Source organism: Lepidochelys kempii, chromosome 9 (assembly GCF_965140285.1).
Source record: "Lepidochelys kempii isolate rLepKem1 chromosome 9, rLepKem1.hap1, whole genome shotgun sequence".
Classification (NCBI taxonomy): domain Eukaryota; kingdom Metazoa; phylum Chordata; order Testudines; family Cheloniidae; genus Lepidochelys; species Lepidochelys kempii.
The window spans coordinates 96,568,771-96,596,156 of NC_136388.1; the positions used below are offsets into that span (position 1 = coordinate 96,568,771).

The 27,386-nt window shown below is 42.0% G+C and overlaps 1 protein-coding gene across 11 annotated transcripts in view; it reads left to right on the forward strand.

Moving 5' to 3' along the window:
• The window catches only part of FGF13 (fibroblast growth factor 13), a 350,687-nt gene that overhangs the window by 203,301 nt on the left and 120,000 nt on the right, over window positions 1-27,386 (forward strand). The window contains exon 1 of one of the 11 annotated variants that reach the window (XM_073358433.2): window positions 11,772-11,838. The exons of the other annotated variants lie outside the window; for them this stretch is intronic. Within the exon in view, the coding sequence (XP_073214534.1) occupies window positions 11,787-11,838 (52 nt within the window). The 5' untranslated portion in view covers window positions 11,772-11,786. Of the gene's footprint in view, window positions 1-11,771; window positions 11,839-27,386 lie in introns of those variants that run through there. 11 annotated transcript variants of the gene reach the window in all.

Sequence of the window (27,386 nt, forward strand, 5' to 3'; positions counted from 1 at the left end):
TTAAAAATAAGTTACTGTTACCTCGTGTTTTTTGCAAGTTGTTTCCCAAATTCTTTCTTGCCCGGCCTTATTATTCTTTAACGATTTACTTGCCAGATTTTGTGCTCTTTATTTTTCTCATTAGGATTTCACTTCCAAATTTTAAAGGATGCCTTTTTGCCTTTAACAGCCTCTGCTACTCGGCTGTTTAGCAATTGTGGCACTCCTTTGGTCCTTCTACTGCCTTTTTTTGATTTGGGGTATACATTTAGTCTGAGCCCCTACTATGATGTTTTTAAGTAATCTCCAAGTGCTTGCAAGCACTTTACCCTCGTGGCTGGTTTTTAGTTTCTGTCCAGCTAGAGTTGTCATTCTTGTGTAGTTCCCCTTTTTAAAGTTAAATGTTGTGGTGGTGGGTTTTGATATTTTCCCCCTTATAAGGATGCTAAATTTAAAAACACTAATACTGAGTGGTTTAACTGTAGCTGCCTCCTGGACCAGGTCCTGAGCACCACATAGGACTAAATCTAGAATTGCCTCTCCCTTTGTGGGTTCCAGGGCTAGCAATCATTAGTGGCATCTAGGACTCTTATCTCTGCATCAAGCCTGAGGTGACATTTACCCAGACAAGATGAGGATAGTTGAAATAACTCATTACTATTGCATTTTCTGGTTTTATAGCCTCTTTAACCTCAGCATTTCACAACCGCTGTCTCCATCCTGGTCAGGTGGTTGGTAGTATGTTCCTCTTGCTGTACCCTTATTATTCAGTCATGGATTTTCTATCCATAGAGATTCTATAGTACATTTTGTGTCCTTTAAGATTTTCACCTTGACTGTTTATTTAAACACATTGTGCCACTCCCTCACCAGAGTGACCCAGCTCTGTCATTCCTTGAACCCTGGTATTACCATGTCCCATTCATTTTCCTCATTCCACCATCCCCTTTCTTCTGAAATGTTAGGAATGAGGACAAATTAACAAGAGCTGGGGAGACAAAAGTGAGGGGTGAACCTCAACATGTTGAAAGGTATATCCAGCACTTAGTTTCTGTCCTCTTGATGTCATAAGAGAGCATTGCTTGAACTCCTGCTACAAACCAGATAACAGTGCATCCTCTGTAGTAACACTGCTGCCTTTTCTGAAGCACCATTGGATACACACTCATGGCCATAGGCTAATTCTGTCTGTCTGGTTTTTCAGATGCATTAAATAAGACTGGCATATTTATATAGTGAGGGGAAACTGAAGTATACAGAGAACCTATTTATACATTGCAACAAGACCTGAGGTAGCAGATGTCTTTCAGACTTGATATGGTCACATTACACAATAGTCACTTATTTCTATAAAGACTTACTAGTGTAGATTTATACAATTGTGAAGAGTAACGCAAAAGGGGCCAAATTCAACTCTCCCAGCAGTATCAAAATCCAGTGGCCACTCTCTGGATTTGTACCAGCATGTCTAAAGGAGAATTTAACACAAGGAGCCACATCCTCACTTGGGGTAAATCAGAATAGCTTCAATTGCCTTCCATCATCAATAGTGTACAATTGTACCAAAGTACCTAACTATTGTAGTTGAATGGGGTTGGGTGCAATATAAAAAGCTGAACAGAACAATAATAAATAGGAAAAAAGCCACCCCTGCTGGGGCCTGCTTTAAAGCCAGTCCCTAAATATCACTACATAGGACACCAGCTTAACCCTTCTTCTCTGGCTTGTCATCCCTTGTGGTTACATGACCCCAGTTCAAATCTTTTCTCCAGGCTTGGCTATTCCTAAGGTTCCTTCCTTCAGGATCCTGTCTGTCCCAAACCCTCGTTCTCTCTGACCCCTCCCGCCACCTCCCTTCTAGCCACACGGCGTAAGTAAGAAGCCAGCTGGGCCTGTGAGTCAGCAAAACCCACTCCATTTCAGCCAGATCAATAACTGATTACAGGGGAACATTACTAGTCTATTACAGATGTATAGTCACTAAACTGCATGGAAATTAATCTATCTACCATACCCCAGGAGGATGTATCCACTGATATGCAAATCAGTAGTTTCAGGGAATTTGGGCATTTCGAAAAATGATTTTTCCACTAAAGCCATCCAGTTTTGGATCTCCAGCATTGTGCTTTGCTTCTTACATAGATGGGGCTGCAGAGTTAGAGAAGGCCATGAATAATATGAATGGGGAAAGAGTCTGTGATTTCACCCAATAGCGCTCTTAAATTTTCAATCATGTTGAAAAAATCGCTAATAGGATGAGCCAAATTCATGGCTATTGTCAATCTCTCTTCTAAATCTGGCTTTCATGTCACCAGAAATATGTTCTTTCTGTTCTACGTAGACGATGCCAAATATCGTGACACTAAAATTAACTCTACATTTTTAACTTTTCTGTAAATTTAGTCATGCCACTGTGACTGATTAGCAACTGAAATAAGCTAAAATTATTTGAGTGGATGGCTGAAGATTCTGTTTTGTATGTAAAAGGTCTTCATTATGTGAGTACAATTGATTTCTTATTCCAGAGCGATGATGGATATTGATCTTAATATAATTGGTGTCTCTCAAACATTATTAGTATGTGTTAGCGTCACGTACTTGTTGTATTCATTTTAAAGGTATGAACCTTCAGTATTAACATACTGCAATGCCTAGAACTAATTTCTAGTTCTAAAGTGACAAGCACTAACAATTTTTTACAGCTACATGTTTAGAAAAAGATTTTGTGTAATGCATGGTTACAAAATACAGTGATGTTAATTATCAAGACACTTGAGGATTGGGAATAAATCAGCATAAATATGGTGATATGTTTTGTTTCTGTATCCACAGTTCTAGGCATGAAAGAAAATTATTCAGTAAAAGAATTTAAAATGAAGTTTTAAGTAGCATGTATAATAAAATACATATGCGCAATGTTCAATCAGTGCTGAATAGAAGAAAATGTACAAGAAAATTCTTTCATGCTACTGGTAAGTTTTGTGCCAAAGACAGCTTTCTTCTAATAGGTGATGAACAGGGACAAAAGGTATTTCTTTAATATTTAGCTGTTACATACTTGGCATCCAGACATATGAGAAAGGAAGATCTTTTTCCTACTGTGTATTTGCCAGCAGAGCCAGACAAATAATTTTATAATGAGTAACTTATTCAACAAATTTCACCTCTTGTTCTGATTATGAGTACTTGTATGATTTCTACCAATCATTTCTCAAACAATGTAAACAGTAAAGAATTAGCTGTGATCCTTTGTCATTAAAAGTTTGAGTGCCGTTGGCTAGTTATTATTAGACCTATATATGAGATACAGCATGTTTCTGTTCTCTGATGGGATGAATCAATCGGTTTTCTGATGCACATATTCATGCTTTCAGAACGTTGATTCTAAGACTTCAGACTCTTTTCATCAGAGAACAGAAACATCGTTTTGAAACAATTTTCAGTGAACTTTCCTGCCAGTAAAATCATTTGCTAGAGCGTTTTCAGAAACTGAACACAAAAACGGGCATGAACACATTCAAGGTAAATTCATTTTAAAACTCAAATGAATATTCATAGGAAATATATTGCAGTATTTGCCCAGATCTGTTTGTAATCCATGTAGTAACGGAAGATGCTTTTTACCTATTTGAAAAGGTGCTCTCTCTGAATTTTGAATATGTGTAAAGAAGAAAATGGGTTTCCAAAATGTTTTTATTGAAAATGTTATTGGTGATTAAAACATGGTGTTTACATAAAATGGGTACCCCGCCGTTGTTGTGGCCTCTGGGCTCTATTGTAACACACACAATAAAAATAAAATCATCCAGTGAGTTAAAATTTAAAATAAGATTTTTCAAACATAGCTTCTAAAGTTAGACACCTAAATCCCCATTTAAACACCTAAGTAAGTGGCCTGGTTTATGGCCTCAGCTCCTTTTGACACTAGTGGAAGTGGCAGATGAGAATTAGGCCTGAAGAAGAGCTGTGTGTAAGCTCGCCACCAGAAGATGGTCTGATAAAAGATATTGCCTCCCCAGCTTGTTTCTGTGGTAAACAGCCCTGGTATAGCAATTCTGACTCTAGAAGCCTGCTTGTTACATCACAGCCATACGTGCATCTGTACCAGCCTTGGTTACTATTAGCCAAGTGACCCCAACACACCCCCAATCCCAAATATTCCTAAAACCATCTGCCCTGAAATGTTCAGGCCTCTCCTGGAACATTTAGAAATGTAATAAGGCCCATTGCTCCTTTAAAGAGACAAAAACACTGCAGTTTCTTGCTTTAACTGGAGTTAAGTCAGTTCAATTCAAACACAGCACTTGGTGGGTTTAGATTAAAAATAAAACATGGTTATTATAAAAAAAGAGAGGATTTTAAGTGAGTTCAAGTGTAAGGGATAAAGTCAGAATTGGTTACAAGCAAATAATAGTGAAAAACACGTTCTAATGCCTAAGATTAATAAAACTACAGTCTTGGTTCAAGGAAAGATTCTTACCACACTTCCTTCCAGCAAGATAGCTGACCATGCCTTTGGTCAAGATCCCCCACAAAGTCTATGTGTTCCTTTGTCATCTTAGGTGAAACATAACTTGAGGTTCTTTGCCGCTCTCTTTTATAGTCCATTGCTCCTGCTGTGAGGAAAGGTGTCAGGGATTCTGATGGATAAAGTTCCATGATAGTTTCTTCCCTGCTGGTAGTTTCTACAATGCAATTTGACCTGTCCCTGCAGCCTCCAATATGCTAATGACTGTGAGTGCCAGTTGTCTGTGATTGCGCCTGGATGGAGGCGTCGGCCTTTCCTTTGTCTGGGAAAAAAACCTGTTTACGTACTGCCTACATTTGTCTGGTTCAAACACATTTTAGTCCCATATTTTATTCACATTCGTGCAGTCCTTTGAGTGTTTACCGTATATACACCACAGAAGAGTATTAATGATCAGTGTGTGTTGGTTTTCCGATGATACCTCCCAAGGCACCTAGTAGATAAAGATTGTGACATAAGTGAAATGGGATGCACTGAACTTGTCAGACCACCTGAAACTCACTACCAGATACCAGTGAGCCCCTTGCCTTCTGGCATTGGGTTGATCTTTGGGTCACATAGCTCCATTGTGATGAATGACCTATGGGACTATTACAGGAGTGGGTGGGGAAAGTTCTTTGGCCTGTGATATGTATGAGGTCAGACAACATGATCACGATGGTCCCTTCTGGCCTTAAAGTCTATGAGTGAACATCTTTCCTATTTCACTTCTATCCCCACTTCCAAGAATGCTCCTCCCTATGTACCACTCTCCAATTCCCCATAACACATTCAGCTTTTAAATATTAGTATATATCAATATCTGTATTTCCAGCTCCAAGCAATCAAACATCATGAGATTGGCTTAACAATGAGATTTTTAAAAATAATAAATGTTGGGTTCTGTTTATTTGAATTTTGAGCTTTAGGGTTCATGTTTTAAGACTTTTCTCTGCAACTACGAAGTCTATAAACTTACGTATTAAACAGAAGCTGAGATTCTCATGTAATCACCTAACTGCAGGAGCTGGGGCTTTAAGGGAAAAAAACCCAACTCACTATCCTGAGACTCATGACAAAATCATGAGTCGGCAAGTCTAGTGCTCTGATCTTGTATAAACATTGGGCTACGTTAGCAGTGATTCAGACGTATGCTTGTTTATGTGTATGTTTAGAAGCTTGGAGGAGTAAGAAAGTATGGTAGAGTGGAGGTCATGCTGCAGGAAAAGGATGTGCATGGAGAGGAGCATGGGGGAAAAGGCTCTAAAGGTGAACAACAGGCATGCAGCTCTTTGGCGCTGGAGGGGAACCTAGGCTGAGACCTTGGGTCTTGGTTGGGAGTGTGTAATGGGGAAGAGACATATTAACATTGATAGATGTCCATGTGAAATACCTCTCGGATTCATGTGTATTTGGGGAGGGGGACCTACACATGGGAAATACTCACCAGAAAACCTTAATTAACTTAGATTGCATATCCTACCGGTGCAAACTGTAAAAGCCAGGAGACAATTAGTTAAGTCATCCCTCTTCTTAGCTCCCCAGTTTCATCATGGGTGCAGGAACGGTGAGTGCAAGCTGGCAACAGTTCCAGAGAGGCTTTAGTTCCAGGAAACAGCAGCTTTTAACATGCTTTGCCATGTCCTGACACTGTTCCTAGCAAGGTATCTCATTCATTGGATCTTTTGGCTCCTTATCAAAGTAAATATTATCTGCTCTGCATTGGCTTAGCCAGGATTTGAGCATGCCCATTTTTCAAAATGGGGTTTATATAAATCTGGATGTCACAATTTAAGTTCTACTATCTGATAGCCTTCCAGGATTAGGATCAAATACTTTGTACTGTTAAAGCCAGGAATCCTAACTCTCCCAAGGGAAATAGCACTCATTTCTAGCCCCAAAAGCTCATTTTAATATCCATCTGTAAACTGCCACTGGTCCAGGGTTGTGCATATCTGCCCACAGTCTCTGGTCCAAACAAATTGTACTAGGTTCAAGACCGGTCACAGTGGGGGGAAAAGTAGCTTTTCCCATTGTGGATCCTGGATCCAGCTGGGAACCAGTTCATTCTCTGTTGCAACTTAGAGTACCTGGGGGTGAGGAAGGGGCGGCTGGGGATGGTGGTGGTATGTCACCCAGGAATTAAATTTATGCAGGATGAACTGTTTGGATGTTAAGTTGGCTGTATGGCCTCTTCGTTTGGATGTTAAGTTGGCTGTATGGCCTCTTCGTGCCACCAAGGATGTAGTTTTCAATCCCTGCCTTTACCTGGTCCCAGTTGTCACATCTTGGAGGCGGGATGGAGAGTGAGTTTTGTGGTAGGTTGTTTTTAAATAAGCCTAATAGCTGTGGGGGAAAACCAGTGACAGGAGGAGCTTTAGCATAGCCCCTGCAGAGGCTGGTGCGGAGACCATAGTCCAGAGCATGATGGAGAAGATCAAAGGTGAAAAATAAATGTAGTTTCTGCCATGTCTGTTAGATGTTCGTTCAATGGGTATTATGCCCACATACAGTCAACCTGTGGAACTCTTTGCCAGAGGATATCGTGAAAGCCAAGTCTATAACAGGGTTCAAAAAAAGAATATGAGAAATTCATGGAGGATAGCTGGGAGTGAGCAACGGGAGATGGATCATTTGATGATTACCTATTCTGTTCATTCCCTCTGGGGCACCTGGCATTGGCCACTGTCAGAAAACCAGATACTGGGCTAGGTGGACCTTTCGTCTGAACCAGTGTGGCCATTCTTATGTACAATATGTGCTTTGTGTGTGTGTATGTATATATATATTTATAAAAATGCATAAATACTATGTAATATACATCCATATCTGTCAAGTTACAGTGAAATGAAGTGCCGTAAGATAATATTTAAAAGACAGATGCAGCTAAAAACTGCCTGTGGCTTCTTGAAGCCAATCTCTTTCACATCAGATACCTGAGTAGCAGGAGAGTCAAACATTATTTCACCTATATATGTAAACGAGGAAGCCCCTTTCTGCAGAAGGAATGCATGGTGCAGTGCCGTGTGGTGTGTGGCACTTGTGTCTCTTTCAGGACCTCAGAGTTTCACAAGAGTTCAGAAGATCTTCTTGGGTGACTGAGAAGATACCTCAATTGGATGGTCAGAATTGGAACCCCGGCACCACCAACTAAGAGAGTCAGGCTCAGAAAGTAGTAATAAAATCCCTGCTCAGTTACCCCTTTGGAGATTGCCTTTCTTATGCATTTAGATAGAGATTTTCTCTCTGGAGAGGTAATATAAAGGAGTTACCTTCATGGGAGCTTCACAGAGAATCCTGTTTGTTTAAGAAATCTGACATACCCCATATTAATACATGAATACGTGACTGAATGTGGAAAAAACTTTTGAGTTCATCTGTTAACTGTTCATGAGTTAACTGCAGAGCAAGTCGAGGTTATCTACTCGTAGGCTGATGCACTACTTTGCAGATCAACAGAAAGGCAAAAAAACCCTCCCCACTTGTCCGTAGGGAGATTGCTCCAGGATTATAGAATCAGCAGAGAATTGTAAGCTAAAGTTTCTAAAGGTTGCTTAGCATTGGATGGTCTTACGGGTTTCTGACCTTGCCTGCTCTTAAAAAAATCAATTTTGACCGTTATAGGGTTCTCTGAAAGCAGCAGGCAGTGAGGATATGCTGGCTGCATCTCTTTACAATGATTTTCGCTGTAGTTCATTGAGTTAGCCAGCTTGAAGGTGTGCTTTGTAGCCATCAAGAAGCTTAATGACACTGGTACCACTAAGCACCTTATGTAAACGCAGATTCCTCCATTGTCAAGCTGTATTTAAGATGTACGACTGCTTGAGCCAAGAAATATCAGGCTTGATTAGAGGATTTCTCTACTAAGATTTCCTTGTCTGTTTGCATCTCAGCACTTTAAAGTATAGGACATCCTAAAGAAGTCCGACTGCGTGAGGAGAATCAGCACATATTTTTCTTTCATTCAGAATCATGGAGAGTGGCATCATTCATTATTACAGCTCTATGCTTTGGCAACGCAGTCAACCTACACTGGCTGTGGGTAAGCAGCCAGGAGAGCGCTGAGGCGTTTAGGTACCCCGGCCGCAAAGCACTTAAGCTTGTGCTCATCTTCAAGCATGTCCTTAAGTGCTTTGCTGAAGCAGTGCCTTAATTCCCACTCCCATGCAATATATATATACAGGACAAAGAAAACTCAAGTTTCCAGTAAAGTGTTGAGTAGTCACCAGGTGAAGGGTGGATTGTGGGTGATGGGGGGAGTGGCGGATGGTGAAGAGAGAGGGTATTTGAACAGCAACTGGAAAGGAGGGGTACAGTTTGTGGAATCACCATCAGGAGGGAGAATGGAATGAAGGCAGTGGATGGAGGAAGTGGGTGGAACGGTAGGCTGCAAACTGGAGGTTCAGAGCGGGGTCTGATGGAACCATGGATGGGAAAGTGGGAGAGCGTCAGATGGAGCAGATCACTGCTGGGCCAGGCACAAGAGAGTGTCAGGCCTGAGAACTAGAGAAGACCCTAGGTCAGAAAGGAGTTGAAGGGATAAGCTAGGGAGAAGTGGAAGGCAGCTATGTTGGGGAAGGACTGGAAGCCTATGCTGGAGGGAGACTTGAAAGGCATGTTGGGAGATGATCTGAAGAAGCCAGACAGGTCCGAGGAGGAGCCGGAGATGGGGTTTGGGAGAGGAGCCAGTTGGATTGAGGGGAAGCATTGCAGATGAAAGCACTGAAAGGTTATATTTGCAGAGCAGCCCTGAAGTCCTGCTACAGGGCCCCTTGGCATGATAGTGTTAAACCATGAAACAAGTTCTGACTGAATCTTAAAGTGGCCATTTGAGATTCCCAGGCCTTGGCAAGTGTTGGTTGAATATAAATAATACAGAAATGACATTTGCGAGCGTTCGTTTAACTCCAAATGCCTTTTTGAGCTGGCTGTGTTTCTGCTCCTTTGCATTCACTGTTCACAAACATTTATGCAAATAAGTTTCTGTTCATACACAAGTCTGGAGAATGGCTGTTCTCTCACAAATTAATGTGTGAACAAGAGTATGTGTAGGAGCAAGAGCAGTTGCTATCTGCAGTTCAGTATGTTTTATTCTTTCTTCTCTTGCTTAAGAAAAATATCCAATCACAGAGGTAGAAACAATGTTATGTGACTCACGTCACCAGTCATATAATGCAAAGAGCAAATACTTGAAGGGAACAGTCCTCAAACAGACTCCAGTGTGAATACCTAGGAATGACAAATACATTCACAGAAATCACAATTGGTCAACAGGTGATTCATGAACAGAAGCAAATGCTAAATTGTCAGATGATTTATTCTCAACAAAGAGTTTGTTATTCAGTTTTAGTTTCTTCATTTGAAGTAACTTGCACTGAAATCTAGGGCCAGATCTTCAGCTTGGGTACATCGTCGCAACCCAGGTGATGTCAATGAACCCAAGATAATTTGCACCATCTGAGGCTCTGGCCTCTAGTTTGTATGAATGCACCTTGCAGGTCAAATATTCAAAGTGGCCACAACTTGTTCTCTACTGTCACACTCTCAATTCTGTGCACAGAGTCGTCTGCATGAAATAATTTCAGCAGAATTATACCAAGGACCACCTTGTCAAAATGTGGCCTGTAATTGTGTACACTCAGTCACTTGTACATATAATTCTGCGCACACTGTCATTGGCACATGCAAAGGAGAGAATCTTCACACAGAAATACCAGGCCAGATTCTCAGCAGATGTAAATCAATTGACTTCAGTGGATCTACCAGCTGAGGATTTGGACTGTTTCTTGTATGTGCAGATTCTATCATTTGCATGTGCTAATGAGTGTGCACAGAATTATATGAACAAGTGACTAAGTGTGCAAAATTACAGGCCACATTTTGACATGTTCCCCAGTATAATTCCTCCTTTTACCTAGGTGAATTTGTACTACCTAAACAGAATTTTTAAAGTGCTTTTAAAAAATAAAACTCTCGAGAGGACACCCGTTTTTTTAAGACCAGCAATCCTGCTTCCTTTAAAAAAATATGTATATTTCAAGTCTTCTATTATCAACATTTAAGGTCAGCTTGTTTCCAGCAGAACTATGCTGAAATGGAGGCTTGCCCATATTTTTCATTGTAAGTCCTTGGCAGTTATTTGTAGATAAAATTGGAATTTGTTCAACCGGGGTTTGTGGCAGCCATCGTTGCTGGCTTCAGCTCAACTCTACCTTCTGAGCTCTGTAATACAGCTGCGTGGAGTTCACTGCATGCCTTTGAAAGGCTCTACTGACTTGACTTTGTGTTACCAGAGAGTTCTAACTTTAGCTCTGCTGTATTCAGGTGCCAAACTCTCAATCTTCATTCCTTGTTTTATGCCCAGCAATCTTTCTGTGTATCCTTTGTTTCCTGAGTTGTTCTATTTTGAGGATGTTTCTAAGTTGAATCTATATTTGCTCTAAAAAGCTCATCTTCTTCTTTGTTTAGGCGCTCTGTAGGACATCAGAATTTTTGGCTGGTAGGAAGATTCCATCAGCTTTGCGCTCTCCTGAAGTTGACATCTGTGAAGAATATTTACCTTCAGAGAGACAAAGAAAGCTATGGGAAAACTTGTTATTTGTTAATCAGATTTTGTCTAAAAAAGAAGTGTTGTCCAGATCAGAATTCTTCTGCCAAATGTCCCCAAAGAGTTCTGTTAGTGCAGGTAGTTGGCTAAAAATAATTCGTAGGTAAAAGACTCAACTATGCTACCAGAAATGGAGGAAACCATACAAAGGAGGAGGGTCTCAGAGCCCAGGTTCCAGCCCAAGCCTGAACACCTACACTCCAATTTTTAACCCCAAGAGCCTGAGTCAGTTGACCTGAGCACTGAAACTCAGTGCCACGGGTTTTTCATTGTAGTGTGGATGTACGCTTTGAGATGGGAGAGTGTTTGTCTGTTCCATCCCTTCATTGTTGTATTAACAAGACAAGATTTTCAGGCATTGCTTGAAGCTATGAAGTCAATGGAGTGACACCAGTTTACACCAGCTGAGGATCTAGCCCCAATATTCCCCTGTAACTCACCTGGTTACTAAACATTTCAGGGTTGATTTTACCTGTGATGATGCCAAAGGTACCAGGAGTTATCTATCATTCCATTAACTTTAACTGCGATAATGGTCCACTAAAGAACAAGTAACAATTTTGTTCTCTGGGTTCATCTGTTACTAACAGAATGATTTCTGAATACTCTATTTAAAAAAAGCATCCTCACCAAAACCAAAGAGGAAATTCTCACACACCTCATTGAGAGAACCCACCTGTGACTACATTGTTGATGGCCACAAAGTGCATCACTGACGTGAGCCATGAAGCTAGTGCAGAGAAAGGTAAAATGGTTGTTATGAAAGGAGTAATGTGACTGACTTAAAAAAAAAAGGTTTTGTTTGCACAAATATATGGTGTAATTGAATGGTTCAGAATTCATTAGCTACTTTGCTGTGCTTGAAATCAGTATCTCCATTCCAGTATTAAATCCAGGAAAGAAGACCTTTTATCTCTCTCTTTCAATTCTGTTTTTGGTAGCCCAGTCCCCTCACACCTGCTTCTCAGTTAAGTAACTAGGGTCATGCAAATAGTCCACAAAATAGCTCAAAGCCACTTGAAATTAGGTTGGATCTGGAATCCATGGCCAGCCACCCCTTCTACCCCCCGCCCCCAGGTTTTCAAATGGTTCCTCAACATGGAATGATCTTTGGATGCAAAGAGACCCTCATACAAAACTTTCCCGCCACAAAAATGATCTTTTATCCCCCTAATACACTCTGGACCCACCAACCCCCCTTCAACTTAATTTTTGCTGATTTCACTGAGGGGGTTTCTGAGATGGGGAACATTTGGCATGCAGGGAACTTTTCTCTGATTCCACCCATCTGCAGTGCTTAAAAGGGTGTGGGGGAGGAAGGTATGCATGTCTCCCTCCATAACGCAGTGAGACTCCACCATTCCAGCTGCAGCAATCTGCTATAATTTGTGGTGGAATGTCTCTCCTACCCATGGCTACAAGCTCCCTACCTACTGATCATCAGCCATCTCTTACCTCCTGCTTATGTACTGGGCTGGCTGCAGCATGAGTGGGATGTTTTTCCTGCTCCGGTTGCAAATCTGTACCCAAACCCTCCCCCAAAAGACTGTTCTAAGGACTGGACATCAGCCTCTCATGTTGGTTAACCCAACCACTTTCAAGGAGACTGTTTGAACAAGGTAGGAGAGGAGAGAGGTTCCTAAAGTCTGGGGGAGGCAGCGCAGGGGTGTCATTGCAGAAGGAGGGCACTGTAAGGTGGGAGGAGGTTAGGCATTCATAGAACCTCAGTATCCAAGTGCCCCAGCAGGGGGTGGTTGGTTGCCAAGCCCTATGTAGTTGGACAAACTGAATCGTGTGGTGACTGTACAGCCTTCTTGGGGCAACTCTCTGAGACCACTCCCCTTGTGGCACCAACAGGCAATGGAACAAAGTGAAATGCAATAAATACATTCATGGATATTTGACACATAGGTGTATCCATTAGTTCATTCAGGAGCTAATACTAATGACTTGTAGTTCCCAAGAGTCCAGTGGATATTCAGCAAGCCCCATCTTGTAGGATATCATGTATCTGAAGGACAGCACAGTTGCAGTACCTGGGGGATGTACAAATTCAGCCAGAGAAGAGCAAATGCATCCATCACAGGCCCCTCTTTTGCCATAATGTTACATTATCCTGGAATTTTCAGCACTAAAACACCTGCCTAAATGTAAGCATGGGAGTAACCCCACTACAGTCAGCAGGGCCCGGTTTTCATTTAGGGCCACTTTGTACTGTTCTGGCAGTATGAAAGGGCCTAAATTACTCATTTTCACCCACTTAAGGCCATTTTACGCTGTCAGAGCCCGAGATCTAATGAGAATCAGGTGAATCGGACTATGCACGTGATTAGAGTTAGGCAAGTGCCTAAATACTTTCTTGGTTCAAGGCTCTAATACATAACAATAACACAATAGCTAAGAGATGGGATCAGATGGCCACGAGATTGTTTGCTATATCTAATATACTACAGATATGGATGTTACACTGAGTAGCAGGATAACCAGGAATAAATTTTCTCTTTTCTCCTAATGAGCAAAGGAAAATGTCATAGCTGAGATCAGCCTTGATGTTACTGTATAGAGTGTATTTTTTCTTCCATTGTTCTTGAAGATAAAACCCATTTGATATATAGAAATTTAAAAGCGTTGTGATTGAATGAGAATGAAAGGTACTGAACATTGTTAAGTTTCTGATAACTTGTGAGTGGCGAATGATGTCATCCTTCAATACCATAGATGTGGATTCAACTCGGGGGAAAAAAACATCATATGGAAATATTTCCACACACACAAAGTCAATGAATTAATCAGCCCAGTGTGTAGAAAAACATTTCAGCAGGAAACATGGAGTTATTCTCACATATGAGGCATGATAGCAAGTTTTCCACTTGGATTTTAAAGCTGAGTGAATAAGTTGCCCCACCACTGACAGTTGTCTGCAATGATTTGTAGATTATAATGACAGAAAAGGCCACTAGATCATCTAGTCTGACCTTCTGTATAATACAAACCATAGATTTTCATCAATTTACTCCTATGCTGAGCCTAATAACTTGTTTGACTAAAGCATGTTTTCCAGAAAGTCGTCTAGTCTTGATTTTGAAGACCTCTTCCCCCCAGTAATTTGTTGCTCTGGTTAACCCTCAGTGTTACAAAATAGCTGCCCCATGGGCTTGCAGGAGGTAGCTTGGGGGATTATAGAAATACTCACCCTATTTGTTTTTTTTTTCCACAGAATTTTTCTCTTGGAAAAAATGGCCTCTTTTTCTCAAAAATTATAAACCAAATTTTTTCCCTTTTTTCCCCACACATTTTTCCATCTCTTCCAAGTCTGTCATCACACTCTGGTGGTCTCATTTTTTTCCTCCCTGCACATTCTTGGCCCTGGAGGAAGGCTTAAGGTTCACTTTCCTCTCAGTTGCCCAGCCGAGATTCCTTTTTGGATTCAGTTGCATTTAGTGTCTGGGATTATGAAGGATGATGAAGCTGGGAGAGAGGGTCAGAAGTTCAAGGGGCCATGTTTGTTTTGGGCTTATCAGTGGAGTGAATTGAGACTAACAAATCAGAGTGGTGGAATTAATTGTGGCCAATCAAAAGTAGAGAAATACACATATCATTGTGTGGTTATACGGTGATTGCATAAATCTCTGTGATGAAGGCCATTTTTAGGCAATCTGATTTGCAAACTGGCTATTGAGAACTCATCGTACAGTTATGCAGATTTCACTCAGTATTTCCAATGAATCAAAGCCTAGGGAACTGGTATATATGAGCAATGAGGTAAGGCTATGTATCATGTATAACTATAGTAGCTGGGTAAACCAATTCCCTTTTAAACACAGGGGTCACATACTGGTTATTTCTGGTCAGGTCCTCCAAGCAGATACATACTCTGTAAAATGATCACTTACATCCTTTAACAATAGCCCGACACACAACATGGATTAAAGACACATAAATAAAATGCCACATCAAACTGATCACCAACTGAGACTTCAAGAGGTAAAACAGAGAGACACCGGCCATTTGTCAAACTGCAGAAATATTAATAGAGCAGAACCAGCGAATTCAGTCTCGGGACACGCGAGCTTTGTTGTCACATAAGAATATCTTGATTAATAGTTTGGAAAAGTAGGTTTTAGTTTTACAAATAGGACTGAATTGAGAGTCAAGCAGATAATGAGAAACAATTTAATCTGGTCCATGAAAAGGATTAATTTGAGTACCTGCTTTGTAGCTGGGCAATGCAGCTCAATGCAGATAAATGGAAGGTAATAAGCCTGAGTGTAAAGTACTCCGCCCAGTAAATGACTGCACAGAAAGATGGTGCCGCAAGCTGACTTGGAAAAAAACAAATGTTCCTGGAGAAAAATTGCCTTTTCAGCAGTGAAGCTGGAGGCAGGAAATGGGATATTGAGCTGCTGCTGCTGCCAAAGGGGAAAACCAAAGGCCTTAAAAGATTCTGGTTATAGCATGACTATGTGCCATAATGCTGGCTGCCGCTGGAAGTAGGAGGGTGTGATGTGTAAAGTTAAATATGGCATGGATAGCATTTCAGTGCCTGCTTCAGGAGTGTCAAGTAACCTATCCTGAGAATATGGCCACCTTCTTTCATGAATTACATTGACTATGAATGCTTTAGAGCAAGGTTCTCAGCCTGGGGCTCAAGACTACCCTAGGGGGTCATCATGATTACGCTGCCTTTCCTATGTTGCAAAAAGATACAGAGGGCCCAGAGGGAAGCATTGTTTTAAACTGTAAATGCTTTGAGAAAGCGCCAGTTTCCTGCATTCTTTTTTGTTTGGAAAGCACCTAACGTTGTGGGCGTAACTAGAAGAAAATATTAATAATAAAATGCAAACCATGCAAAATGCAGGTTTTAGCTTCAGTCACAAACTGGTAGCACAACACAAGCTAAATGAAAAGTTTACTGAGGTTTATAAATCTTTGGCATAAGCCAGACAGCACCTTTGGGGGGCCGTGGGCCTCAATGATGTGGTACTGAACTCAGATGAAAAATACAGTTTCTCGTTAGGATGATGCAAAACTAGGTGGAAGGCAACCATTGAGACTCATTTCATTTTGACACTGGGGTTCCTATGAGACGGAAAGTGAAAGGAAAAATTAGAAGGCTCAAAACCAAAGATCATGTCCAAATGAACTGTAAAGCAACAGGGCTAAGTTTGGCAGAGCTCTACTGAAAACTCACTGTTTTTGGTACATATGCGATTAGTCTTTACAGCGACATGTGAATGGGCCAATGCTGGGGGTAATAGAAAATAAGAGGCAGCATGCAGTGCTGAGAAGAGAGGGAGAGAGAAACACACATGGTTCATTATATGACCAAACTGCGCTAATCTTAGCCTTATGAATAGTTCCATTGACTTCTGTGCTCAGGTCTATTATATGTTAGCCTTTCATGTTTCCATTTTCACTGTTAGCCATATATTTCTGTGATACCTGTGATCACTTGGAGCATTCTAATACATTCTCGGACATACTTGACCTTTGATTTGTCTGCTAAGTTTGGTGTTTGTAGTTTACCCTAGGTAGCGGCTAAGTTTCTGCATCCTTCCCTTGGGCAGATCAGTTGCATTTTCAGCATCAGCCCAGGGCACCAGAAAGGGTCCTACTGCCCATTTCTCCTTGTAGTGTTAGAAATAGTTAGCAGAAATTACACTGTAGGCTGTCAGTCTTTAGAAGATGGCCCAGTTAGCAGATTCTGCTGTATAGCAGAGGTGTATTGGCCGAGCCACATGGAGGAGTTTTTGCTCTTGATTAAGGCAAAGTAGGTCTAAAACTATAAGGTAAAGCAGAAGAGGGTGGTATTGTGCATAATTTATTATTGTTATTGAACAATAATAATTGCAAATAATAAAAATAGATCAAAGCCTCATCATGCTAAGCCCTACACACACACATAACAAACAATGGACCCTGCCCCGAACACCGAGCAATCTAATTAGATAGGACAATAGCACCAGACACTGCTGCTCTGACAAAGCGACATAAGGGTTAATAATAACAAATGCATGTCTGTCAATCCTCATGCTGCCGGAAGTGGACCGGTCGTAAACCCCTGATAAAAGTTCCGCGCGTCATAGGTGACACTTCTCAACTGTGAGCTTGGCTCCCTGAGTTGTTCCTCTTCTTGTCTTTCTGCAGTCTGAACCCCTTGAAACGTCTTTAAATTTACTTCAACAGTTTAACCGGGAGTTTAAAAAAAAACATTCATTTGAGCTTCGTAAAATAAAATATCAAAGGGAAAAGAGAAAGAGATAGTGAGAAAGTGCTGGCCGCTAGGGATGCTCCACTATTCCAGCTTGATGGCATTATTAATTAAAAGGTAAAGCAATTACCAAGTATTTGTTAATTAAAAATCTACAGTTTCAGCAACTATTCAACTCTATCTCCTAGCGTAACCAAAAATGATTGAAAGTCCATGCCTAGCGTGTAGCACAGAGTGCCTGGAAAACTCTGACAGCCTGTGTGGAAACTCACGACTCAACATACAAGGCAAGAAAGTGACTTAAACTTCTCCCTGCACTGCGGGGTAGAGATAACTGGGCAGTAGCGGCTGCACCAGAAGGCAATGAGCCTCAGAGACTCACAATGCTGCCCAGGTCTCTGGGGGAGTGTGAGCCAGAGCAGCTCCTGTTGCTTCTTGGGTGTTGGCCCAGCAGATAACATGTAACGGTAGGGCATGGTTCTTCTCACTCCCTGTCTTTCTCTGCCCCCTACGGCTACCCTCTGCACTTGACTGCCTGGTCCTTGCAGGCATGGAGCAAAAGAACCAGGATTGTCTTTGTGCTCTCATTCACATTGCTCACTATGCTTGGAAAGGGCCTTCCTTAGCTGGGACACAGAGCTGCTACCTTTGCCTGACCTCACTTATACTCTTCCTGAAGACCCACCTTCCCCAGGGTGACTGCAAGGAAGAAAGATGACTGAGCTGGTCATCTATTTAGTTTAGTTTATGGCCCATCTCTATGAAGGAGGGAGATTAACTGCTAAAAGGGAGGGCAGCAAGGGAGGTGGAATTGAAGCTGGGAGCTGGAGTTGCAGGAGGGCTGAACGGAGAGCGAGGAGAAGCTAAGGGAGTGTGTTGGATTTAAAATGCGGCGAAAGCCTGGGCTGTCATATGGATACAATTCATCGATGTAAAAAAGCCCAAAATGGCTAAGAACTTAAAAATCGGATGATAAGAGTCCACAAATCCCAATGGTGATTCAACCTGCTAATATTCTGAACCAAGAGAGCTCTCACCCATACTTGTAGCTGTTTCCATCACTTTACACTGGTTCAACAGACAATCTAGGCTTCAGAGTGACACATGGATAGAGCGACAATCCTGGAATCTTATAGATACGAGACCCCAATAAATAAACAAACCAATAGCAAATGAACTAATAAGGAATATGTCAGTCATCGCACTGATCGCTTGGCTTTTATGTGGCATCACTTCCCCCCACCCTCTGTCCATTATAGGGCTTATAGGCTGTGTGCTCTTTAAAACAGGTGATTTCCTCTGGGCTTGAATGGAGGGAGCTCTTGGATGAGGGGAGCAGCTGACGGCTTTGGGAGGATTAGAATAGTTGGCAAAGATAAGAAAAGGGCTGAGAAGCCAGGGGAAACACGTTCTTTGCAAATGTGACCCTGTTTGGCTCATGTAGCATGTTGCATATACGGTTTAATCTGCATGTGCAAAATGTGTGTCATGCAGGCTGTGTAGGGGGGACAGCACAGTAGTTGATCTAGATCAGTGGTTTTCAACCTGTGATCCGCAAAGTTCTGGGGGTGCACAAACTGTTTAAGATTTCCAAAGGGATCTGCACATTCATTCGTTAAAAAAGGCTGAAAACCGCTGATCTAGATTGTGAACAAATCGGTTGAGGAAATTGCATTTTTCTTCTGCATGTCATTAAAACAGTGTGTTAAGTTTACATGCACAGACGCGCAATATGGGACAAAAGCAGAAACTGTTTATAATGTGTATTTTAAATATCACAATGACTTGAAAGCAGAGGTTTCACTGATGGTCTTTGAAGACAAATGCAAGATTGCCCATTGATTGTTATCGCTGGACATGAAGGTCTGCCAGAATACAGGAGTGCCCCTAATGGGTTAGTCTATTGCACTAACACCCTATTTTCTAGCTAATTAGGATTTTGATCCTTTTAGAATTCGAAAGCAAACCGTATTTTTAGGAAGGCTTGTGCATGGCTAATGAGCATCTTGACATGAAAGCTGTCTCCAGCTACAGAAGTACCAAAGATGCCACAGGACCCCTGAGAGATGTTTTGAGGTATGATCCTCTAAATCTGAGTAACACAGAAGAACTTGACCATGGTCCTGTAAATACCAAACATTGTTCTGCCACTTCCCCCCTCGACTACACAGCTGCGAAGACAAATTTTGTAGAAAATTATAAGATAATATTTATAGTCCTATATCATATGTTAGAATCTCTTAGTACAACAGAGAATTATAGCGGGTGGCTGGGTGAGCCAGCCTTATCTGGACTGGGTGGGACTTTAACTCAGTGAATGCACGAAACACCCACCCCTTTTACAAACTTCTATGCCAGCCGGGGGAGAAAAACTGAAGTCAATACGAGGATACAGCATACGAATGGTAAATGTGACCGTGATATTGCAAGTTGTCCCATACAGATTGTGATTCCAGTGTCACAGATCCCTCAGCAGCTGCAGGTTTGGTAGCATTGTCTGAATTGGCCTTGCTTGAATCACAAAGGGCTTTTTGGGCCACTTTCAGGAGCAGTTCCATTGGCTCCAATTACACCAGATCTTAATTTGGCCCTTTAGCTCCAAATACATAGTAACTCACTCCCCCTGAGTGTGCATAATATAGCAGTAAATTGCTTTTTCCCAAGGGCATATTTTTTTACAAACTGATTTCACTCTAACTTAGGACAAACTGTTTCTTGGGTCCAGAGACTGATCTCAGACAGAGTCCCAAGCAACAGAAACCTGTAAAGGAAAGTTGCATGCAGAATCATCTCTATGTGCTCCACTCCCTCACAGAACTACGGCCCATAGAGAAGGTGTAAGGCAGGGCTCTTCCCAGAGATGTTGGGAAGGATGAACAGCAGTGTTGGGACTTCCTCCGAGACCTCTTTCCACTTGGCTTCCCAAGAACTCAGGTAGACTCCGGACTTCTTCACTCAGGCATTTTTATTTTCCATGCAGCAAACTTAAGCTGAGCTGGTCAGACACACATGCGGCGGCTGGGGGCTGGATGCAGAATACATCGCAGCTCCAAAGTTACATGAAATCCCCTTCTTTCATATACATTTACATATCCCATTGCATTTACTATACAGAGCATCACATGTTTTGCAGGAACCAATCCCTGTACAGCACTCTCTATCCACGCACTGTCCATGTTTGACTTGACTCTTTACCTCAGCTTTATGCTCCCGACTTACCTTGTCCATTGTTATCTTGTTCTTCGTAAATGGCTCCCTTGGTGTTCCCCTTCTAAGCTGAGCTAGTTCAGACGTTCCGTCTCTGAGTTTACTGATCTATTGACTTATCTTAGTTAGCCAAATGTTCCCTCTTCAGCCTGCGGAGCTATTTACCTCCCTGTCTTCCAAATCATGAAGCCTCCCCCATGTTCAATTAGTCATGTCAAGGCAGACTTACAAGCAGGAGGAGGAGGATGCCTCTTGGAAAGTGTTGAGGAGCCAGAAGAGAACCACCATTGGTGCTCGTTGTGGGGAGAGCAGGCCTGACAGCTGTGGAAGAGAGGAAAAAGCTGGAGGGTTTGGGTTGCAGAACAAGGTTATCTCACTGCATCTCCCACCAAACCCACTTGGTATACTCCGACCACCCAGTCGCTGAGCTCCAGTTGAAATATACTGGCCCCCAGCACCCATCTTATTAGGTTCATTGTTGTCCGTCTGCCATAAGGCCAGTGTAAATGTTTGCAGACCACTCCTAGCCTCCCCCGCATTGCATTCTTATCAGTCTATTTTTTTAAAAAAAACTTTGTTTTAAAATTAGTACAGTCAAAAAGGCAGTTTAAATAACAGAATATTCAACAGTTGCTAAACCTTCCTTCAGCAGATTTGAGTGCAAGACTGAAACTGAATAAAGCTGTTATCTTTTTCAGCTCTACTTACAGAATGAAGATTTGAATTGCAAAAAGGCCTTTAAAAATAGCTTGTGCATATTAAAGCAGACTGAGTCAAACTGACAAAGCAGAAAAAGAACATGAACTAGAGATGCACTTGTGTGATACATCATGTTAACGATTCCATTTTCTAAACCAGTAACATTTCAATAATGCATAGAGTTTCCAAACAAATGTATATTGAAATACATTCAGACTGAGAAAACTATAACACTGTGGAAGGATGAGTGGGGGAGGCAAAGAAAAATAATTAATTAATATATATCTGTGGTTTGTGTCATTTCCCCATTTGTAAGGATTGCATCTGCAAATTTTACTTCTGGATTCAATCCCTTGTATGCAGGATCCATGAACATGACATGACAAATATTTATTGCAAGAGGACAATGTGTGTAAGAAATGTGCATAGACTCCTTTTTCCCCCCTTTGTTAAAAGATTCTGTAATCTAGCCTTTGTTGATGTTAAAGAGAACAGCTGCATCAGGGTAAGGAATATTGGATTTTTGTGTGTGGTACATTCAGCATGAAGAGCATTTGAAGTTTGGATTCAGCTGTATTGTTTAACTGCATGGGAGCTAGGAATATTTTAACATTAATGGAGAAGCTCGTTAAATCCTGCAGAGGCCAGTGTACGGTACACTGACTCTAAATGTGGTAATATATGTCTGCATGGGGCCAACCAGAGCAGCGCCTGCTGTCTAGAAGCCAAACAGAATTTACATTCTACCTTGTGGACCCAAGCCACATTTTGAGCTGTTGAATCCCGCAGCTAAAAGAGTCTCCTGGTTTGCATGCTGCCTATAGCAAAGCCAAGAGGTCATCGCGTCTGGAGGAGCTATTCCAGCAGCCAACTTGTGTTAACCGCAGCGAATGGTTTGTGATGCCATTTTGTCTTATCCAGGCTGATGCCCATATGTTAAGGGAAGACAGGATGCTCCCTGGCAGGGTGATGTAATCATTCTTTACATCTGCATTCGATCCCACATGATATGCCTGAGAATGCCATGAGCCTTGCTATCCCCCCGCTGGCTAATCTGTCATATCCTCTTGACAGTTATTAAACATGGATTTAGCCGCATGACTCAAAGGTACCTTTCTGGCACATTTGAAATGAAGGGATTTCAATAAGGAGGGTCTCGGGCTAGTCACTGACGTAAGCCATTCTGTGAAGTCAACCCAGATGTCCTTGATTACTAGATTAAAATGACATTCCTATAAGACTGAATTATGTCAAAAACAATTAGGAAAGTCCAGATCCAGTGCCCCTTGGAGTCAGTCGGAGTTCTGATTTCTGTGGGCATTGGATCAGGCAGTAAAGAGGGCCTTTCTTGCATGTTGGTTGGTTGTTTCATTTTTTTTTAAGGACAGCAAACGCTAACCTTGGAAATCTGGGGAGCTGGCTGAGTTTGCTTAGACCTCACTGTTCCATCGGTATTTCTGAGGATGGATAGACTTGTGATGGACTGGGATTTGTGAGATTTGGGCACAGACGTGCCATGTGGCTACGGGTAATCACTGAGGGGAACATTTAAAAAAAAAGCCTAAGTGACTCAGGAGCTAAATCCCATTTCAAAAGTGACTTAAACCCTTCGGCCTAGATCAGCTGAAATCAATGGGAGTTGAGCAGCTAAATACTTTAATGATTTGTGACTGTGCCTACTTCACTTTTGAAAAGGGGACTTAGGCCCCTAAACCCCATTGGGTCAAGTATTTAGATGCCTAAAGGTGCTGATCATTGCCTAGTGGATTGTCCAAACACCTAACTTCAGTTGATTTCAGTGTAAATTTGGAGTCTAACCTTCCTAGATGCTTTTGAAAATCCCTCTAGGAACCTATCTGCAACCTTAGGTGTCTAAATACCTTTAAAAATCTGGCCCGTAAGCAATTTTGAAAATTGTAGCTAATGCCTCATTGAAAGTCAATGGGAGTTAGGCTTCTAAGTCACATAGGTACTTCTGAAAACTTTACCCATTATCTCTTTGTGCCCCAGTTCCTCATTTCTAAAGCAGGAGTGGTGATGATACTTCATTTCTTCCATCTTTTGTCTGCCTGTCTTGTTTATTTAGATTGCAAGAGTTTCAAGGCAAAGGATTGTCTATATGTACCTAGTAGAATGGGACTCTGGCTTTAGTTGGAGATTCTAGGCATCATAATATTGCAAATAATGGGGAAGTACACTTTTAGTTACAGAGCAAATGTATTCAGTAGGATAAATATTTTCATTCTCACCTCCGTGTTACAAATTGACATGGATTAAGATATAACCATTTTAATATTTCAGTTATTTAGTAGAAGCACTTTTGTTCCATGAACTGTGGCACCCATTGCCATAGGAAGTCACTGAGACAAAAAATTACCAACATTCAGAAAAGGATTGGACATTTATAGAGATCACAAAAATATCCAGAGATATCATAGTTAATAATAACGAAAGTTCTGGGAGGGATATTTAAACCTCATGCTCCAGAACTTAAACCAGTCTCTTACCATTAAGGAACAGATGAGATTTATGTGAGAGGCAGATTATCCCAGAACTGCCTTACAGCTTTCTCTGAGGCATCTGGGGCTGGCCACTGGACTAGATGGGCATTGGATCTGATCCAGTCTGGCAATTCCTGTGTTCCTTTTTTCCCTACTTGGAGAAAATTTTGCACAGAGTCCAGAAAACTCTATGATTTTCAGCCCCTGGAGTTTCCTATGGATTGTTCTGTTGCAGGTGGTAGGGATCCTCTTCTATATTCCTATGAACCCACTCATGGCCTGATATCCACAGTGGCATTCTGTGGATCTCTGGTCACCTTCAGAGGGTTCTGGCATGTGCAGAAAAGCTGAGTTCCTCTGCACTGCTCCTCAGCCTTAACTCCCGCCAGCATGGCTCCCACAGACCCTGTGTGGCTCCCTGGCATTAAGCCCCCTGGACAGTGCAACCTTGCTGATTTTTTGAGAGGAAGGATGGCTCAGTGATCAGGGTGCTGGTGTGGGACTGGAGAGGTAGGGGTTCTGCTCTGCTACAGCCTCTGCTCTGCTACAGCCTTCCTGTGTGGCTGTGGGCAAGTCACTTATTCTCTCTTTGCCTCAGTTCCTCATCTGCAAAATGGGATGATAGGAGTGTCGTGAGGATAAACACATTAATGATGGTGAGGTGCTCAAATGCTACAGTACTGGGTGCTGTGTAAGTACCTTAGATTCTGCTGCACAGCAGAAATTCTAGACCGCCACGAAGGAAGGCCCTGCATTTGCACTCTAATAAATTGGTGTCCCATTGAAGTGTGCTCAGCGGAAAAAGCAGAAGAGCCTTCCCATAACTAACATAGATATCCCATCTCTGTATAATGCAACACACATTTGTTAAAGGTCACTCTTAGCATCATTTTGCTAACCTATGAGAACAGTAACAACATACTTGGATATAGCCCTATATTACATTTAGTGCTCCAGAAGCTGGTGCTAATTTTCCATTAAAACCTATGACAACCAATGCAGTACCTCTGTGTATGGCATACTGCAAGATTAAGATGCACTATGCCAAGCAAGCAATAGCAAATAAACACTGTGGATGTTTGGATAGATGATATTGGGGAGAAATATCAGACACAAGAGCCCAAGCCAGCTTCCACTAAAGTCAACGAGTGTTCCCATTGACTGTAATGGGAGGTGAATCAGGCCTAAAATTAGTCTGGCTAGATCCGCTTCCACATATACTAAAACCAGCTGTTTCAAACTGATTTAGACTTAGAGAAACATAAGAGTATCAACTGACCGGGAGTAAATTTAAGCTGGAAATGAGAAGGTTCTGGAGCAGCCTTCCAAAAGGAGTTATCAGGTAAGGAAACTTAATGGTCTTTAAGATGGAGCTTGATAGCTTTATTACCCAACAGGGTGGTGTGTGACCACAGGGGACTGGACACGATGGCCCCTTCCATTCCAGGAGGTCCCGTCTACTCCGATGTTCCTAACTATGGCAGCCTTCCAAAATTACCCTTGCTGCCTGGGGCTGCTAATGTGTTTTGGCCAGGAAGTAAAATTTCCTTTGTTTTTTCATTATTGTTATCCTGGTGAAGGGCAGGCAAATAGCTTTGGTTCCTGGGCTAGTAAATGTTCTTGACTACATGGCAGATTATCAGTGTGCAATATAATATGTTGTATTCCCTGAGCAATAAAGGGACTGGAGACAGGGCACTCTAGAATAATTGTAATGGTAGTTTAAAAAGACATCCCAAAGAGCACTGGTCTGAAAACCAGGTTGTGAAACTCTATGTATTGTAAGTTGTCAGTGTTTCCTAGTGTTTTCCTGTTGAGAAAACACAAATGCCAAGGTAGTACATTGGCAAAAAGTACAAAGTGTCCGAGTCCAATGTCGGTTAAGGGCAACTGCAGACATCCTGTTGCTGGTGGCCAGAGTTATTTATAAGTCAGCTTTGGGGCAAAAAGCATCTTTGAAAATGGGAACTTGATGTAGAATCTAGTAGATCAAAGGTGGTGGTTACTCAGAGACATGTTGAATAGACTTAGCACCTCCCTCTCACGCCCCCAGAAAAATATGGAATAGGAGAGATGGCTACATGTGCACCCGGTTGTTTTCATCATCTACGTTCCTACTATTTCATGTACCACATTTGGCTTTTTTAAAATGTTACTTAACATGTTGCTTAGCAGCTGAGCCGCTGGTGGTATAATGTAGCATTGCAAATCCAAGGCAGAGTAGAAATGAAAGCTCTATTTGTCACCTTGATAAATCTTATTTGCAACACTTCTGTAAAGGACGTGACAGATGAGCTGAAGGAGAGATCTGGGGACATAGGGTAACACATGAAATTTAATGCTGAATGATTTGATGTCACAGTGCAAATGAAGCATGAGCTCACATGAAGTAGTAATTGCAGATGTGTTGTCCACTGCTTTGTATATCCTTCTCACCCTCCTTGTTGATTGGAAATAATGTTGCCATAGTACCAGAAACATTAATTTTCTCATGGTCTCTTCCCATGTTTTATTGATCCCCTTCCCTCCCCCCCCCAGTAGAAATGACACTTCCTCCTCGTTTATTAAATAAGTCAGTTTTATAGATCTCATGGACATCCACAGCTTTTGTGACAGTTCAGACTTCATTGCAACTTAGGGCTCCTCTATAGTGGCAAAAATGAGACTCATAATTCACTGGTGGTGAAAATGTCAGAGCTCTGTTTACACTCAGCTTCCACTGTTGCTATCACCAATGGGGCTGTCCTGGTGGGCCTCGATATTGAATGACAGGTCCCATTGTTGCCAATGTGTATGCAGCCTTAGAGAGGGAGTCCTTTTTCTATACTCAGAGATTCAGGTCTTATTCTTTCCTAGTAGATGTGCGGTAGTTTACCAGTGCATTTCACGTAGCCCACATCCAGTGCACGGGGCCTTGCTTTAGAAGTGAAGTTAGAAGCAGTCTTGATCCATTGGTAGAGAGCACAATAGAAATGAAGTCTTCATGAAAAGAAAAACATCCCCCTCCACCTACTGCAATCTTGTCCGTTCCCTCCAAGGGTGGGGACACGTCTTAATTCTAGGAATTCCGGGTGCAGTGACGGAACGGTGCAACAACAGCTTTGAGTGCAGATAGATATTTTAGACTCCAGCAAGAGTTTTAGTCCAGCTACTGCTGGTGGGGAAAATTATTTCTCCTAGTTTGCAATATTCATTTGCTCCTTCGGGCAGCGATTTTGTCTTCCCATCCGGCTGTACAGCACCTAACTCGCCGGGGCTCTGATCCATCCTGGACTGTGGACTTTAGGTTCCACCGCGATACAGATATTGCAGAAATGATAATAACCATTCCATCCTTGCCTGGCTTGTAACGGGTGGCTTGTAATCAAATTACTTCTTTTACCTCAGCATCCAGGAGCTGTCAGCCAACCCTCCATTTGCAAAGTGAACATCACATCTCTTCATACCAGCTAGCATTTAGTGGAACAAGCTGATAATAGTGGAAATCAGGACTTTGGAAATTCATTCCCCTCCACCACTCTTGGTCCAAACAGCTCTCATCTTTTGAGGTTCCACAAGGTACAGTCAGTGGCTTAGCCAAGTGCATTTTCTTCCCCATCTGCCCCTGCTCAGTGTGACCTCTTCTCTCTGCTATGGACCTCACCACAATCATCCATACCTTTGTCATCTCAAGAT